At 43.7% G+C, this 17,773-nt stretch overlaps 1 protein-coding gene across 4 annotated transcripts in view; it reads right to left on the bottom strand.

Moving 5' to 3' along the window:
* Window positions 1-2,552: 2,552 nt before the first annotated feature.
* The window catches only part of CSDC2 (cold shock domain containing C2), a 186,191-nt gene continuing 170,970 nt past the window's right edge, over window positions 2,553-17,773 (bottom strand). For all 4 annotated transcript variants that reach the window (XM_086963507.1, XM_086963503.1, XM_086963504.1 and 1 more), the window contains exon 4: window positions 2,553-5,245. In XM_086963507.1, the coding sequence (XP_086819633.1) occupies window positions 5,080-5,245 (166 nt within the window). In that variant the 3' untranslated portion in view covers window positions 2,553-5,079. The remainder of the gene's footprint in view (window positions 5,246-17,773) is intronic.

Genomic DNA, 17,773 nt, shown 5'->3' on the forward strand with positions numbered 1-17,773 from the left:
AAAGAGCAATAGCAATAAAGTGGAGGGTAGCATAAAGACCAAAGACAGGGGCTTGGGAAGCGGAATTGGATAAGTGCATGATTACAGAAAAAGACGTGTATAAATATAGAGGATGTCCCAAGAAATGGGATAAAAAGTGGGGTGGGTGGAAAGATATCGAGGGGACTGGAGTATATCGCCGACCGTAGAAATGGAACTGTATGCATAATACTGTTTGATTATTTGCAATTGTAATTAATAGACAAACATTTTTTTTAAAGCTATATTGGGAGGTAGTTTGGGGGTAGTCTGCCAAAAGATAAAATAACAGACCCAAAAATGAAATATCAAGCCCAGAGCTTTTCTTTTAGTAAACAAGAAGTACTTTGTTCACTCCAAAATGAGATGCAACACTTAAGATATGATTACCACCATAATGTTGCATTCTCCAAGTTAATCTGCAGAGAAAGCAATTGTTTATTTTAATTTGCTGGTAGGGGTTCCCTATGGATGCAGATGAGCAGACTCCCTGGTTTATGTAACCTGTAGAACGGTAAGTATTCCTTTTACTAGATAATCCTCAAGAGGGTTTATTGCTAAGCATAGATCTTCCATACATGTGTAGTAAAGGTAATAGTCAATGCTTAGTTTAGGTTGTGCTTTTATCTTAGCTGTCAGGCACTTATTAGGCCTAACACACGAGCATACGAGCCACAGCTGCACAGGTGTGCTCATTGATGCAGCGACTGGGCCAGGCGATCCCATGCAGGAGCAGCAGGTCTCAGGAAGTTTGTTCTGTTAAGGCAGATCCTGGGCACTCAAGGCAGAGTCAGCACACATTCCTTGTTCTCCTCTGTTGGTGGTCTCCGTTGCAGGCCCACAGGGAAGGGGTTAGGGGAGAGGATTGCTCACTTTGCTTGAATGCAGAAACACTCAGGGAAGCCAAGAGACCTTGGGCCAGACTTAAGTCAACCCCGGTTACTCTCCCACAGAATGCCCACTCTTCTGGGCCACTGGCGTTCCAGGCTCGGCGTCAGCTATGCTGCTCCATCTTCTCAGCCCCGTTAGGCAGGTTCCCAGGTCACTGGCAGACCCACAGCTCTTCCAGCAAGATGTGCAGACTTCCAGTGATGCCCTCTCATCTCTGGGAACTGGTTGTTCAATAGACCACAGCCCTGGATCTCATCATTTTAAGTACTCTGCACAATAGTCCCTTTCTTGCTCTTGAAAGTCTTGGAATTGGAACCATTTGGGCGAGTTTGGGTCTCAAGTTTATGCACAATTCCCAGACAGGGCAGGTTGAACCTATTTTAATGCACAAGAAGAGGTTTGGGGTGGATCCTTTACACATTTTTATGCTCCTCTGCAGCACAAAGTCTTTTTTTTATAGGTACTGGCTCTCCCAAGAGGCAGGAACAATGATAGCTCTGGGCGGGACTATCCACAACAAGAGCACAATGATTTGTGAAACCTCTGCAACTGGCTGTACTTGGCTTTCCTGAGGTAACAATCCAGGAGAGAGTTAACATGGGTTTATTCTGCCTAAACGCTGCCCTACCATTAACAACAAAAGGTGCTGACACACTCCTCCTACCCCACCTTTATTCCAAATGGAAGTACACAGGAAAGACTAATTGGGTACCTCAGTCTAAAAGGTCACAGTAGAACTTCTAAAGGAAACACTTTATCCATTATCCCTTCTCCCACTCTTCTGTGTCTAGGGCTACACCATACAGCTCTGGAAGGCAGGCTCTAAACTTCTGCTGTCTGAGAAGGCTGCACCACAAGCGCTATCAAACCAGGGGCAATCCAAAATGTATCTCACCAAGTCTCATATGCACGTCTACAGATAGTTCTGCTGCCATGAAAGTGTTATACAACACACACTCAACATGCTCACAGGATGTCAATGCTATGGTCTGGGTGTCTTCTACAAGCAGAGCTTCACAGGAGTGGGACCAGATGGTGCCACACTCCTACTTGAATCAGAGAAATCATTATTTTCAGTGCTAGATTTATAACAGTATACTGCCATCAGCGCTTGATGTCGACCACCAACATGGACAGTATCCCCATGTCAGCTAGAGAGCATGCTTGATATGCCCCTCCAGGTCCCAGGATCTGGACCTCAGATTCAAAGGAAAGGCCTGGACCTCAGCCTGCAGACTTCACTAGCATGGGAGTTGGACCACAAAACGTCAGAGTACCAGATATCACATGCAGTTGGGTCACTCAGGGCAGGGATACACTACTGTTTATCATGCAAGGAACATTTGTATCCCAACAGAGTGCGCAGCAGTGAACGTGAACCCTTCACATGACAGAAATGGCATGTACTGTGAATGAAGCCTCAGCTAAAATGGAAGCTGGCAGAAATTGTTCTTAATATGTCATCTCAAAAGACAGTGACGGCACGTAATGCAGCCTTTACTTTATTTAGTCCCACACTCATTGATAAGTTCTTCAAAGAGGCAGACAACATCGATTTGGAACGGCATAGACTCAATTTAAGTTAGGAACTTCAAAGACAGTACAGATTTAACACAGAAGAAACAATGCAGCAGGAGGCATGGTGTATTGCATTGTCTTTTATTATTGCCAACTTACAATGAAACACAAAGTCTGAAGACTTGAAGAACACCAGCGGCCACGCACAAAGACACATTTTTCAAGACTCAGATCCCTCTCCTTTGCCCAATATGTTCTGATCTCAGATGGTCTGTCTCTAGACATCAGTTGGTGAGGTTACAGTGCTGAAGGGGATGTCTTATTTTACTCCTTGTATCTCTTGTCTCTACACACTACCGCAGTCTCTGGATTAGGAAATCAAATCAGTTTTCAGTGCTACACCTGCTAACACATTTGCTTGTGGGGTTGTCCGAGACTCTCCTATTTTGGCCAGAGACTTTGGTCAACGACAAGGTAAGATTGACAAATAGTCTTGCTGCCACCAGAAGGGGAATCTAACATTTTTTTCGATGACCCACCCCTTCCAACGATTGTGGTGTGAAGCCTAACACATCAGCAACAGAACTGTGAGATTCTCTGTAGCTGCAGCTTTACGTTCCAGTACCTAGACACTGACATCGCCCGCATTCCAGGAGGAGCTATCTGATCCTTCACAGACGCAGTTCCACATCCTGGTACAGTATAACAACTCCCCATTGCAGATATTAACTACAACTCCGCTTATACCTGCATTTCCACTTCCCACCATCGAATGGCAGAGTCCCATCTCGTCTCAATGCAGGGGGAACTGTAAGAGCGTCTAGCGATAGTTCCACAACTCAGCACCAAAGGCCATAGGATGACTTGGCTAAAGTTGAACTAAAAACATCTTTTCGAAGCCATGCGCAATACACTTGGTTGTCCATGTCTGCTGCGAAGAAATAGAAATGCAAATCCTGCAGCAAAGTACAATAGAGACAGTTCTAGCATGGCCCACCCCTATGCAAGAAAAAGAAGACCATATTTTTTAAGACCGCCCGTTTTTTTATGTACCATTTAGCGAATGTGGCTGAGCAAGGGTACAATGTGCAACAAGCAATTCTAGGCAACCTCAGTGCCCCCAAGCTACAATAGTGGGCCTCATGGGCGGTCAGACCTTTAGAAACATGAGCTGGGTGTATACCTCCTCAAGGTGCAGCAGTCAATCACATTGACATCGTTTAGGCAGTAAGCATCACAGCCCCTTAACTTCCCCCTCAGAAGGTGGTATGCCTCTGGTACAGAAAGTACTCTGTATATTGTGTGACATCTCTGGGAGACAGCAGGGCTGCCAACAGAATTTAGAATGTTTGCCTTCCAATGCCCCTATACCAAGTTGGTTCCCGGAAATGGACATACTTTGAGACAGCAGAATAACAGAACATCAATAGAAGGGCAGGAAGCACCTGCTTATCAGAACTATTTGTTCAATTTTTCATTAATTTGCACAGCCCTTCCGTGTGATTGGGAAGAGTCAACGTGGCGTTGTTTGTGCAGACAAAACACATTTTAGAAGGTTAAACAAAAAAACACAGCGCATTTTACAGCGAGCTACCCTTAGCTCCTCCCGTCACATGCTCTGGCAGGTTCGCCACATCACCTCTAAGAAAACAAGAAATTAAGGTGCCCAAAACAAATCAGCAGTTAACTGACAGGTTTATGGAAGAAAGTGCACTAGTACAAAAAATGGTGAGGCCTAAATGTCCTTTGTGCACCAAGCAATGAACAGTTACTTAAAAACTGGGAAACAAAGATGGCTACCCTGTGTGGATTAGGAATTACATTCTCTGACCAAACAGACTAGTATTTTCAGGAAGGAAGGCTGGGAAAAGAGGAATAACCAATTAAAACAATGCTCGGACATTACTTTTATCAATAGTAAAACGAACAAATAATGTGCCCATTCATATTCAGCCTATTGATGTGAGCGCATTAAGACTTCCCGTACAGTCATTTCTTTTGAAGCATCTGGCATTTCCAATTTTGCATGCAAACCAAGCCCATTGCACCTTATCTTCCGATCAGCAGAACTTTTAGGAAGTCTGGCTAAGAAACTCACGTAGACAAAAACTATTAAAATGCTTAACACTCACAATTCAGTGTATGCGTGCGGATATTGTCTATCTTCTCTGCTTTAAATCTACCTGAACCAAATAATCATTTGACAATTGACATCCCAGCCAAACTCCCCCAGACTGAAGCATTTCTGTGTTGGTAATAAAAACACATTTTGCAACCTCAGCATTCCTTTTGGTCTCTTCCTACAATCCAATGGAGATAAGTGCTCTTGGTTCCCACATGATGCGAACAAACATCACAGGACAGATTTGCAGACCAATAAAATGAAGAAAAAAAAACTGTAAAATTCTCAAAGCAGGGGAAAAAAATAACTTTACAGCTTTTGAGCCTGGAGATTCTAGGAAATGCATGAATGACCCCAAGAGAGGCCCACAAAAAAGGATCAGCATCACCCAAAACACAATAAATTGAAGAAGGGTTGGGTTTGACTTCACACTCTGGTGTTACTCGGCCAACCATTCAGAATTATCCATCTGGTTCTCTCTTGCTGCGGCTTTCCCTCCACTTTGCTTGAGGGGGTGCTACTGGGAATTGTCACCCAGAGCCGATGACCTGGCCTGACCACGTCTCATGCTTGGAGTGTGGGGAGAGATGAGTTATAACCACATCGATCGCCTGGAACTTGAGGTTTTTGGGGGGCACCGGGCACATTTTGTAGGACACTTCATCGCCTTCTACTGGAACATACTCCCCCTCGATGCTGGCAAGGTAAAATAATGGAGAAGGCATTATTTTAAATTAATTACAATGTCAAATGTTTAATAAGTGAGCAAATTGAAATACATTCAGTTAGTCACAGATAAAGTCATTTATTTAAGTTAATTTTAAAAAAGCATGTACGTTAAATTAATGGAAATGAATTAAAATATGCCAGTAAATAAAATTGTTACATAAAATATAAATAACAATAAACATGTTTTAAATACAACAATAAATAACAAGAGCATTAACTACAAATATCTAAACTAAAGCAAGGCAGAGTGAAAAAGGGAAAAAAAATCAACACAATTGAATAAAATAAATCAGTTATTCAATTTAGAGAACTTCAAATGAATTAACAAGTTGCAACGAACTAAATTTTAACATGCCTTAATATATTACATTGCACCAAATAAGGACCTCTTAATTTGAAAAATTAAATGCAGTAAAACAAATATATTGAAAAATTAAACAATTGTTTATTTACACTTTATAAAATATAGTATTGAAATATAAATGCACAATACACTAATTATATTAGATTACTTTGTTATATCTAATAAAATGATCAGAGTAATGAAAATATCAAGTACTGAGTTACTATTAATGAAAATAGATATCGCTAAGTATGGTTAATGAATCAGTAATAAACTGAATATGTATGATATACAGACAGTTTTAAAAATATTTTTAAAACTTCAAGTATTTAACATCACATTTTTCACTGAAAATTAAAATGTACTACCCTGTGGTCAACATTACATAGGCGTCCCGTCTCCACACTGCAAACTCAGACTCTTGAACTAATGCTGTTCAACCTTTGACTGCTACCTTCAACTACACTGCACAGTGAATGGAATGAAGAACATTAGTGGGTGGGCGAATGGAGTAGAGATGTCTGCTGTCCTAATAAGAATACTTTCTTAGCAAGGTCTCAATCAAACCCTGAGAGATCAAATGATTGCATGCCAATAGCAGACCATATAAGTGGGCAGCTTTGCCATCTCACCACATGTCAACCAGATAGGATAGCCATTGGTGTCAGTAAGAAACCACAAAGATAAGCAATTTATCCAACCAACCATTTCCCTGAGACAGGAGAGCAGGTAGATTGCCAATAACCGTTAAAAGGTATAGGAAGTCTACCCATCTCACCACGTCAGTTAAAGAGGATAGGCTGTCAATAACAGAACATGGAGTTGGAGAGTCTATCTATCCACATACAAATTAGCCAGACAGGAGCGGAGACTGTCAATGCAAGTCATGGAGATGGAAAAGCTAGACATACAACCACACCAATGAGAAAGGTGATAGGACAGAGTGTCAATAACAGTTCATTTAGATGAGCAGTCTAGCTATCCAACCACAAGTGACTGAGACAGGAGGGAAAACAGTCAATAATAGACCATGCCCTACAACAACCAGACATAAGAGGACAAATTCACAATACCATTCTGCAGAGATGGACTGTCTGTTATCTAACTACATGTCAGTAAGACAGGAGAGAAGATCCACTACTAATAAGTCACAAGGACGGGATGGACAGTCTAGCCATCCTATCATTGGGATAGAAGAGAAGAAAGACTATCGACAATAGATTAAAAGATCAGCAGTTTTCTTTCAAAGACGTGGTTACAGGATTAGTCAGTCAATGACCGTTCGTAGAGAGGGAAAGTATTATCAACCACACTTCAATAAGAGACCATGTTTTTGTGTTTATTGGTACAATTTTGTTGATAGTAACTCAAGCAATTTCATGCTTTGGCTCGCTTGACTTGGCTTAGCAGTGCGGTCTGGACTCTTCCCATGAGGCACAGGGTCAAGACTGATTTGCATATGGCTAGTTCTAAACTGGGGTGGCATGGTGAGCAAAAGAACAATGGATTTAACCTAAATCTTTTGACTGGGGGAGCATGTTTGCATTGTCAGCATTTCGTCCATCTTTTGTTTGCAGTAACACTTTTCGCCCTAAGTGGGATGGGTATGCCCAGACGCGGGTCCCTTGCTCACTGTGCCACTGGATTCAAGCTAGCCTGGCTGAAGAAGGGTGACATACCCTGAAACCGGTACCAGGATGCTTGTTTAACGTCCAGGGAGGACTTGGCAGTACAGTCTGGACTGTTCCCATGAGGCACTGAGTCAAGACTGATTTGCATATGGCTGGGTCTAAACTGGGGTGGCATGGAGAGCAAATGAACGATGGATTTAACCCAGATCTTTTGACTGGGGGAGAATGTTTGCATTGTCAGCATTCCGTCTATCGTTTGTTTGCTGTAATGCTTTGGCACGCTTTACAGAAGGAAGTCAACACAATTATTTAAAACCAAGAAGTAAACACATAAATTCAGAAGCAAATGAATATCCAAACTAAGGTTAAAGGACTTCGCAGCAGGAGTAGTTGTTCGCATGTGGGCAATGCATGAAATGGAGTGAGTACAAAACAGAAGCATGTAATCATAATTTGATTAAATTAGGAGATTTTGTAGAGCACCAGTAGCCTTGGTCTCTTCAAACAGCTAACCACAGTATAACAGCATCAAGGAGTATCACTGTATGATGGTGACATACAGGTAAAGTACAGAGCAGAGTGACAGCTGTACTGAAGCAAGTCAACATAACTATTTAGGCAGTGTCATGGTAAAGCTAGATTTTACCATGCGAGCTTTGTGCAGAAACACAGCCACATATTCTTTAACAAGTGAACGAATGGCAGAAACAGTTGTATTGTTTGGACAACAATTATGGATGCTGCCTATCATGCACACTTAGAACTCGTTCAAACAAAAAGATTGGGGGGAGGGGGTCGTTTACCAGACAAGACTTATAACAGTGCAAGAGTTGTGCAAACGCTTCCAAACACATTGTCTTAAAAGATTCACAAGTACAACAACAGATATACATATAACAGAATAGGAATTTAGCAATCTTTACTCAAAGGTGCTCATCAAATGGATGGGTTTTGACAATGATGTGTTAGTTTCGGTTTAATTACTTCAGGACACAAACATTTGGAGGCAATTCAATTTAAATATTAAATAACCTGGTGAGTGACAACAATAAAAAGATCATAAATAAACTAGGTAACGGGAAAACGGAATGAAAAGGGGTGTATTTACAGGGGTCGCCCATAAAAAAGGGGGTGAAGGTAATGTGTGTATGCGGGGTGTGTGTAATTCTATTTTTATTTAATCTCCCACTTATTAAAAAACGTTGTGAGCTATGGTTTGCATGGCAGGTGTGATTTATGGTTTCCGGGGCTTGCACAAACTAGGGAAATTCAAGGGGTGTTTTTTCTTTAACGTCCTATTAACTCAGAAAGGTGAAAGTGTTTTTCTGATGGCTGTGTATACATAGTTGATGAGTGTGTGGAAGGTGTGGTGGTAAATTATAATGCCTTCGTCTGTATCAGCTGCAGCCTCCCCGCATTATGCATGGCCTTCAGCTGTGTGCAGCAAGGGTTAAATGCAGGTGGCCAGCTGCGCAAACGATGTTTCACAATTTGGCAGAAACTACTTACTGTGATGTTACAAAAGGAAGGACAGGCCATGCTGGCGGACACGGGTACAAACAGTGGAGTAATTAACCCGTAGTCCGCTTTCCAAACGCAACATGTCGACTGTCCAAAGGGAAAAGGACAATGTATGTTTATAAATGTTGAGCGAATAAAACATGACGGCACTGAGAAAGGCGGAATCGCCGAAACACCTTTGCCATTAAGGAAACAAGTTACCTTACCTGTAACTGTGGTACTCCAGAATTGGAAACTTTCATAGATTCCCATGCTTTAATCATTCCCCGACGTCAAGGTGGGAATCCCTGGTACACATAAAATAACAATAGAAACCATTACAAAAAAAGAAACTAGGCCTAGGCCCATTCTAGTTTTGTAACATATCCACCTCTTTTTGTATGAGACCCAATAAAGTGAACAACCAATCAGATTAGCCTCACCCTCTAGAACCTTCCTGAGAGAATCTCAGACCCTCATATTTTCGTAGCCATAGTGAAATACTATAACTGAAGCTTCTGAAGGCTGAACTTTCCCAGGGGAGGCGGGTGGGTCGCATAGGAATATATGAAAGTTTCCAATGCCGGAGAACCAAAGTTACAGGTAAGTAACTTATTTTCTTACTCCAGTATTGGAACTTTCATAGATTCCCATGCTTGAATCAGAGTAGCTAGCAGTTATGAGCACATATTTTGAACCTTGATTCCTTATTCATTCATTATTAATCATTTCAATCAACAGTCAATGACAATTAAACACATTGTAAACATAAGGAAAAAAGGACGAAATAAGCAAATGAACTTAAAAAAATGTGCAAAGAACAGAAGCAGAAAAACGGAAGGAGGATAGAAAGGGAAAGCTCACCACTTAATGAAAGAGGTTCCTCAGGACTGCCTGGCCCACTGCCGTGTCGCTCTGTGTTGAAGAATCCAGGCAGCAATGCTTTTTATATGTAGGAGTACTGCTCCAGGTTGCTGCTCTGAAGATATCCTGGATATGAACTCCAGCAAAGAGGGCTGTCGAAGAAGAAATCGCCCATGTGGAGTGAGCACGGACAGGACCTTCAAGGGGTGTGCCTGCTGCTGTGTGACAATACTGGATATCGCTGGTAATCCAACGAGCAATCCCCTGCTTGGAAAGGGGTAAACCCTTACTAGGGGTGCTGAAAGACACAAATAGTTGAGGAGACTTCCTGAAGTCCTTAGTTCGTTGAAGATAGAATTTTAAGCACCTATGAATGTCCAGTGAATGGAGTGCTTTTTCTGCCGGAGTAGTAGTTTGAGGGAAAAAAAGTTTTGAGTATGACCGGCTCGTTCAAATGAAAGTCTGAAGGCACTTTCGGTATGAACTTTGGGTTGGTACGGATTGTCACGGTCCCCTTTTTAAATAATTGGAGAAAAGGTTCCTGAATGGTGAGAGCCTGTAATTCACCTACTCTCCCAGCCGAAGTCAAAGCTAGCAGAAGAGCCACCTGCCAGGAGAGAAATTTCAAATCCGCCTGATGAATAGGTTCCAAGGGATGCTTCTTGAGCTGGGTGAGAAGCAAGTTAAAGTGCCAAAGAGGATGCAGAGGCTTGACTGGAGGGAAATTCTAAAAAGGCCCTTGAGAAACTGCTTAATAATCCTTGCCGACCAGAGGGAAGGACCAGAAGATGTGCGTCTGAGGTGAGAGATGGCAGCAAGATGGTCCTTGATGGATAAGTGAGCCAACCCTGCTTTCGCTAACAAACGAATGTAAGGAAGAACTTCATGCGGTGCAGTAGACAAAGGATGAATACCCTCCTGCTGGCACCAAAGGCAGAAACGCTTCCACTTTAACCAGTATGTCTTGTTGGTACTTGGAGCTTGTGCCTGAGAAAGTACATCTCTGCATTCTGCCGAAAGTGTCAAACCAAGAAATTCTCGGTGCTCAGGAGCCATGCTGATAGCTGCAGGGATCGAGGTTCCAGATGCCAGACTTGGCCCTGGGGGGGACATTGTCAGCAGCTAAGGAATCGGCTGCAAAGGAAGTGGACGGTCCAGGGGGAGGAGATGCAGCTCTGTGAACCAAAATTGGCGGGACCACGCAGGAGCTATCATAATCATCTTGCAAGGTTCCGTCTTGAGCTTCCTGAGAAGCCTGGGGATCAGCAGAATGGGGGGAAAAGGGTAAACAAAGGCACTGACCAGGCCATCGAAAGCGCATTCCCCAATGATCCCGGAAGGTGAAGCCTAATTGCGTAAGATCGGCATTTCTGGTTCTCCTGCGTGGCAAAGAAGTCTATGGACGGCCTGCCCCATAGGCGAATAACCTGATCCAGGGTGGACTGGTCCAGTTCCCATTCGTGGCCGACTGATTTTAGTCTGCTCAGCATGCCCACCGTCTCGTTGAGAACACCTGGAAGATGCTCCGCTGTTAGCGATATCCCATGCTGGATCGCCCATTCCCAAACTGTCTGAGCTTCCTTTGACAAAAGGCGAGACCTGGTGCCGCCCTCTTTGTTTATGTAATGCCTGGCCATCGCATTGCCTGTTCGTACTAAGACTGCAGACTGCTCTATCCGCGGGAGAAAAGCCTGTAAGGTCAGGCGAATTGCTCTGAGCTCCAGCAGATTGATATGTAGAAGACTATGTTGGGTTAACCAACAGCCACTTACGTGAAGGTCTTGCAAGACAGCTTCCCAGCCCTCCAGCGAGGCATCCATAGTTATCTGAGGAGCTGGGGTGATCCTGAAGGAGATGCCCTGAGAAATGTTTCCCTCGTTTGTACACCATGCTGCGGTGGCCCTCGGACACGGTAACGAAGATCTTGTCTTCGAAGGACCCGTCGACTTGGAGCCACTGCAAGTCCAACTCCTCCTGGAGAGGGCGCATCCGTAACCTGCAGTGAGGAATTAGAGGAATGCAGGAAGAAATGGACCCCAGGAGGGACTTGTAGAGGTAAACGGAAAGGGACTGCCTTCTTAACAGTAGACGGGCCATGGCCATCAGCTTTTCTTGTCTCTCCAGGGTCAGAAAGGCCTTGTTGAGGGTATGGCTCCCATGAACCGGGCTGTTCTGGATGGACACATTGTAGACTTTTCCGTGTTGAGAGTAAGATCGAAATTATCGAAAAGGTGTCTGCACGTCGCGACTGATTCCTATGCCGCGTGCTTGGAAGAAGCATTCATCAACCAGTCGTCCAGGTAAGGGAAAACCTGATGCTGCTGCTTTCGCAGAAAAGCTGCCACATGAGCTTGTACTTTTGTAAAGATCCGTAAAGCAGATCTGAGCCCAAAAGGGCAGGACTTTGAACTGAAAGTGGCTCTTGGCTACTGTGAAGCGAAGGAACTTCCTGTGGGCTGTATGGATGGGCACATGAAAGTATGTGTCCTCTAGATCCAATGTGGCCATGTAATCTCCTGAGTTGAGAAGACGAAGGATGTCCTGCTGTGAAACCATTTGAAATGATTGTTTGATGAGATAGTTGTTGAGCTCCCTCAGATCTAGAATAAGGTGCCACTTTTCTAAGGTGTTTCGAACCAGGAAGAACCAAGCTGAGAGCGAAGAACCGCCTTTATCACCCCTTTCAAGAGCATTTGATGGACTTCCAAATGTAGGAGACGAAGATGTTTTGACACGTTGGTGTGAGGGGGCTTGGAAGGTGGTGCAAGGACAAATTCCAGAGTATGGCCGTATTGAACGTTTTTCAGAACCCAACGATTCAATGTTATTTGCTGCCAGTTGTGGAAGTAATTTGAGATTCTGCCTCCCACTGGTGTTACAGGAGATGAAGGGACAGGAGTAAGAGCCATCAAGCCGCTATTGACGCTTAGAGGAGTCCTTCCCCTGGCGTCCTTGTCGTCCTCTGTTGTTTGATCTAGAGAAAGAGGATGATTGATTTTGCCCCTGGTTATAATGCAGGTGGTGAGATTGAGAGTTTGATCCATATGAAGAATACCGTTGTTGCTGGTATCCCCTTCTGTAGGTAGAATTCCCTCTGCCTCTGGCCCCAATAAAGGAGACCTTGCAGTATTGCAGAGTCCCTAAGGATTTTGCGGTCTCTGTGTCTTTCTTATTGTCCTGGAGCACATCATCAATATGCTTCCCAAAGAGCACCTCCCCATCAAAGGAAGATCCAAGATTTTGTTTTGGACCTTTATATTTCTTTTCAAGGCGAGGTAGTACTGGAATAACCGTGGCTGGATTTCTCATCACTTTGAGATCCTCGACCTTCGTCCCAACTATAGGAATGGTCCAAGCTGATTATTTATAAGGCTCCTTGAAGTCATAAAGGTAACATTCAGACTGCACCGCGGGCATGGGCAGTTCAAATCTCTTGCCAGCCCTGTCCATCAAATTATCCACCAGCGCTGGTGAAGGCGAAGCCGAGATGACAGTCCTACAACTCAGTGTCTGGATCTGGAATAGTACCGTTGTCCTGGTCCTCATCCGAGGAATCATCCTGGATGAGAGTGACGATTGGTGGCGCATCAGGAGCCACGGGCAGTGGTGGAGACAGTGGCAATTGAGGGGTAGAAAGCAGTGTAGTCGGAACAGCTGTAACTGGCACCCCAACTGGAATCGGAGATTGTGTTGGGAATCTCCGTCTATAGTCCATAAGCATGAATTGTAAGCCCGCTAGTAATGAGGAAGGCATAGAGACCATCTGCTGTTGGTCGACCTCTTGATAACCTAAGGGAGGATCATACTGCTGCTCTACCAAGTATTCTCCCTCTGAGTCTGTGTCCTGGCACTTAATGTGCAATTGAGAAGGGCTATTCGCATAGCCATATGGTCTGTCATCCTCCTCAGATCCCTCCTCTTCAAGGAGAAGTGCAGGTGGTAGAGGTTTCACCTTCCTAGGGGAAGTCATCTAAGGGGTAATCTGGCGCTTCCTGATTGTAATTGCAATTTTTTCCCGCGTCGACTAGGTAGTCAACGATGATGTTAGAGTCATCGACAAAAACATGAACGCCATCAATGGAGACGTCGTCGTTATCGTCATCACCACAGCAGCAGATGCTGCAGTCATCGTTGTTGTGGTAGACGTAGTTGCAGTCGTCACCACCGCCGTCGTCATCCTAGTCGACGTCGTTCACACCATTGTCGAAGACAAAGTTATCATTGGATGCGAAGCTGCGCGCTGGACCCTGCAGCGTAGATGACGAGGAAATAACCTTCGACTGAGCCAGAACTGGAGGAGCAGAGGCCTTTGACAGTACCTTTGACGTCTTCACAGGCTTACCATCAGAAGAGAGAGATGAGGGCTTTTTGAAGGCTTTTGGAGCCGCTGGAGGAGAAGATGGAGGAACTGAGCTGGACTTCCTCTCTGATGCCACTCCTGCCGACAGTCCTTCCCTCTCCTTTAAACCTCAGTGAGGAGATTCACTAGGCCTACGCCTTTCAGACCTATGAGAAGTCTTTTTCAAGGCTTTACTGGGACAGTCTTTAGAAGGTGAAGGAGAAGACCTCCCCCTCTTTACAGACCTCCTATAAGATATAGCGGAGGAGGCCTCATCTTTATTACTGGAGACTGGCTCCTTCCTTTACTTGAGATTCTGGAGCCAGGTCAAGAGACGCCCCTCACGGTATCGCAAAGTCTTCGTTGAAAAGGTGCAGCATATCTTACAGTCTGCTGCCTTATGGTCTGGGTACAGACAGAAAATACAATCCTTGTGCTTGTTTCACACGTTTTAAAAAGGGCTTTCTTCTCTTTATCAGACATCTTGACACCAAGTCCAAGCAGTTCTCATAGAAAAACAGGTGAAAACACTGTAGAAATAAAGTTGACAGGAAAAAACTGAGCAGAGCTAAGTGGAGACGCCCTTGTACAAAGTGCGGTAGAAAATCTGAGGGTCTGAGATTCTCTCAGGAAGGTTCTAAAGGGTAAGGCTAATCTGATTGGTTGTTCACTTTATTTGGTCTCTTTTACAAAAAGAGGTGGATATGTTACAAAACTAGAATGTGCCTAGGCCTTGTTTCTTCTTTTGTAATGGTTTCTATTGCTATTATATGTACCCGGGACTCCCATCTCAACAACGGGGAATGATTCAAGCATGGGAATCTATGAAAGTTCCAATACTGGAGTAATAAATTATTGATATTAACCTCAAGTGCTCCATTGTCTCCCTGGTGGGGGCTTTTGTAGGTGAAAATATTTACGTGACGGCCACGGTCATGAAGGAGCAGCCGCCCATCTAGTTGTTCGGCAGTTGCAGTGGCATTTGGTGGAAAAAGTATTTAACTGCCACAACCGCCACTGACCTCTTGAATACAGCGCTCGTCAACACAAGGTCGGCACTGCAAAGTGGATGGAAATCTTGATATCTATCCTGCTTCAACAAATGCGGTTAATCTGCAGGTCAGAGCACGGCAGGGCGAGGGATTGAGCCCACATTTTGTGATGGAACTGCCCTGTAAATAAATTTCTTTTGCCTGCATGAAATGTTTTTACCAAGATTCATTACTAAAGTTGAATGCGCAATTTGGTAGAAACACTAACTGTGATGTTACAAAACGAAGGGCAGGCCATGATGGTTGACATGAGAACGAACAGTGGAGTATTTAACCCGTGGTCCGCTTTCCATCATGACATGTCCACAATCCAATGGGAAAAAGACAGTGTATGTTTATAAATGTGGAGTGAATAAAACATTAACCATGAAGGCATTGAGAAAGGCGGAATCGCCGAACCGCGTTTGCCAATAATAAATTACTGATATTAACCAAGAGTGCTCCATGGTCTACCCGGGTGGGGCTTTTGTTGGTAAAAATATTTACGTGACGGCCAAGGTCATGAAGGAGCACCCGCCCATCAAGTTGTTCGGCAGTTGCAGTGGCATTTGGTGGAAAAAGTATTTACCTGCCAGAACCGCCGCTGACCTCCTGAGTACATCGCTCGTCGACATGCAGGTCATCTGCAGGTCAGAGCACCGAAGGATTAAGCTCACATTTTGTGACATGTCGACTGTCCAATGAGAAAAGGACAGCGTATGTTTATAAATGTGGAGCGAATAAAACATTAACTATGATGACATTGAGAAAGGCGGACTCGCCGAAACGCGTTTGCCAGTAATAAATTATTGACATCAACTGCGAGTGCTCCATTGTCTCCCTTGTGTGGGCTTTTGTTGATATATATATATATATATATATATATATATATATATATATTCAAAAAACGAGGCAAACCCATTCGTAGCCAAAAGCAGAGAACACACACGGAAAGTTATTCAAGCTGGATGTTTTATTGTGTAGGCCCCGCCTGAAAGACGCATTTCGTTTTATGGCTTCCTCAATGTCAGGTTCCCTGTGCTTCACGAAAGTATTTAAAATAACAATACATCATGTCACTAAACATCAAAGACGGTCTCATGCATCATTAAGTGTACAAATCATGGGGGCCATCTTTGAACGTGCTATTTACATAAGTGAATTTATAAAAGTGCTTAGTGAAATGTGCATAATTAAAAACATGGTTGCTATTTTTTTTAAAGGGTTGAGAAAATTCATGTATACACATTTATGGATAATTTCCAATACATAATTGTTTGGCATTATGTAAATACAGAGAATATATGCTAAAAACAAAGTTTTTTTTACTTTTTATGTTTCTATACAATGAATATCAGCATAGCCCTTTTGTGTGTTCATAATTTAGCCCTGAATGGGCAATCAGAATGTCAAGCCTAAGGGAGTGCGGTACCTGAAACTAAGATGTTCTTTCAATTTACAGTAGATTGAGCTTGTATATTCTACTTCTCTGATGAATCCAAATGCACCCACATCTCCTCATCATTGTTGAGCCCTTTCGGAGCTTTGGTTTGGAGATCGATTATATATTTCGACTCCAAAATCTGAAGCTTTCGCACCCTGTCTCCTCCTCTCTCCTCCTCTCTCATGTTTTTCTACCTTATCTATACAGCAGAATTTGAGGAGGTCCCGGATGCTCAGATGGCATTTTTCAAAATGGCGAGCAACAAGATAGGTTGCATCTTAGTTTGTGATAGCACACATGTGCTCCAGGATTCGTTTTTTTGTCAGGTGTATGGTGCTCCCATTGTATTGTTTAGAGCAGGGGCATGTTAGGCAGTAAACCGTATAATCAGAGTTGCAGTTAAGGAACTCGTTCTAACAGGCCTAGGGCCCTGCTCTGCCTTGAAAATGTGTTGTTTTTTTAGTGCTGTTTTTGCAGGCCTTACATCGTTTACAGGGGAAAAAATGCACAACACTCATTCGATTTTTAACCCTAGGGATTAAATTGTAGTGGCTGTGGATGAGATGATCACCCAATGAAGGACATCATTGGTAAGTGACCAGTGGGCATACAGGAAGGTTATTCTTAAGGATGTTATCTGTTTGCAGCATATGCCAGTTCTTTTTGAAGATCTGTAGAATACTACTCTGCCTCTCATTGTAGCTAGTTCTCATTCTCACAGGGCCATCCTGTATGGTTTTACTGGGTCCCTTCGCTACTAGTAGGTCTACCCTGTTGATCTTCTCTACCCTGTCCTCTGCCTGGTGTAAGTCGGCATGAGTGTAGCCTCTCTCTCTTAATCTTTGCAGTGCCTGTTCTTTGGCCTGTCAGAAGCCCTGGACGGTGGTGCAATTACGATTAAGGCGCAATAGCTCCCCAAATGGTATGTTTTTATAAGACTTCTTGGGTGGTGGCTTCCTGCGTGTAAGACGGTGTTCCCGGCTGTGGGTTTCCTGAACAATCGTGTCAATTTCCAAACTATACCTCCAGATCTAAGTAGGGCACAGAGGTATTACTAATGTGGCTCGTGAATCTAAGATTCAGATCATTGGTGTTCAGCGAGGAAACATACTTCTCAGCCGAGTAGCAGCTGCCACGCCAAACAACAAAGAGATCGTCTATATATCTCGCCCAGAAAGTTATCTTATCGTTCCATGGCTCATTGGGTTCCCCCCAGGCCACGTGCTTCTCCCACCAGCCCACGAACAGATTTGCGTAACTGGGGTTAAGCACATGCCCATCGCTGTCCTGTGTCGTTGTTGATAAAGTTGACCTGCAAATGTAAAGATGTTATTATTTAGTCA

This window comes from Lissotriton vulgaris, chromosome 1_1 (assembly GCF_964263255.1).
Source record: "Lissotriton vulgaris chromosome 1_1, aLisVul1.2, whole genome shotgun sequence".
NCBI classification, from domain to species: domain Eukaryota; kingdom Metazoa; phylum Chordata; class Amphibia; order Caudata; family Salamandridae; genus Lissotriton; species Lissotriton vulgaris.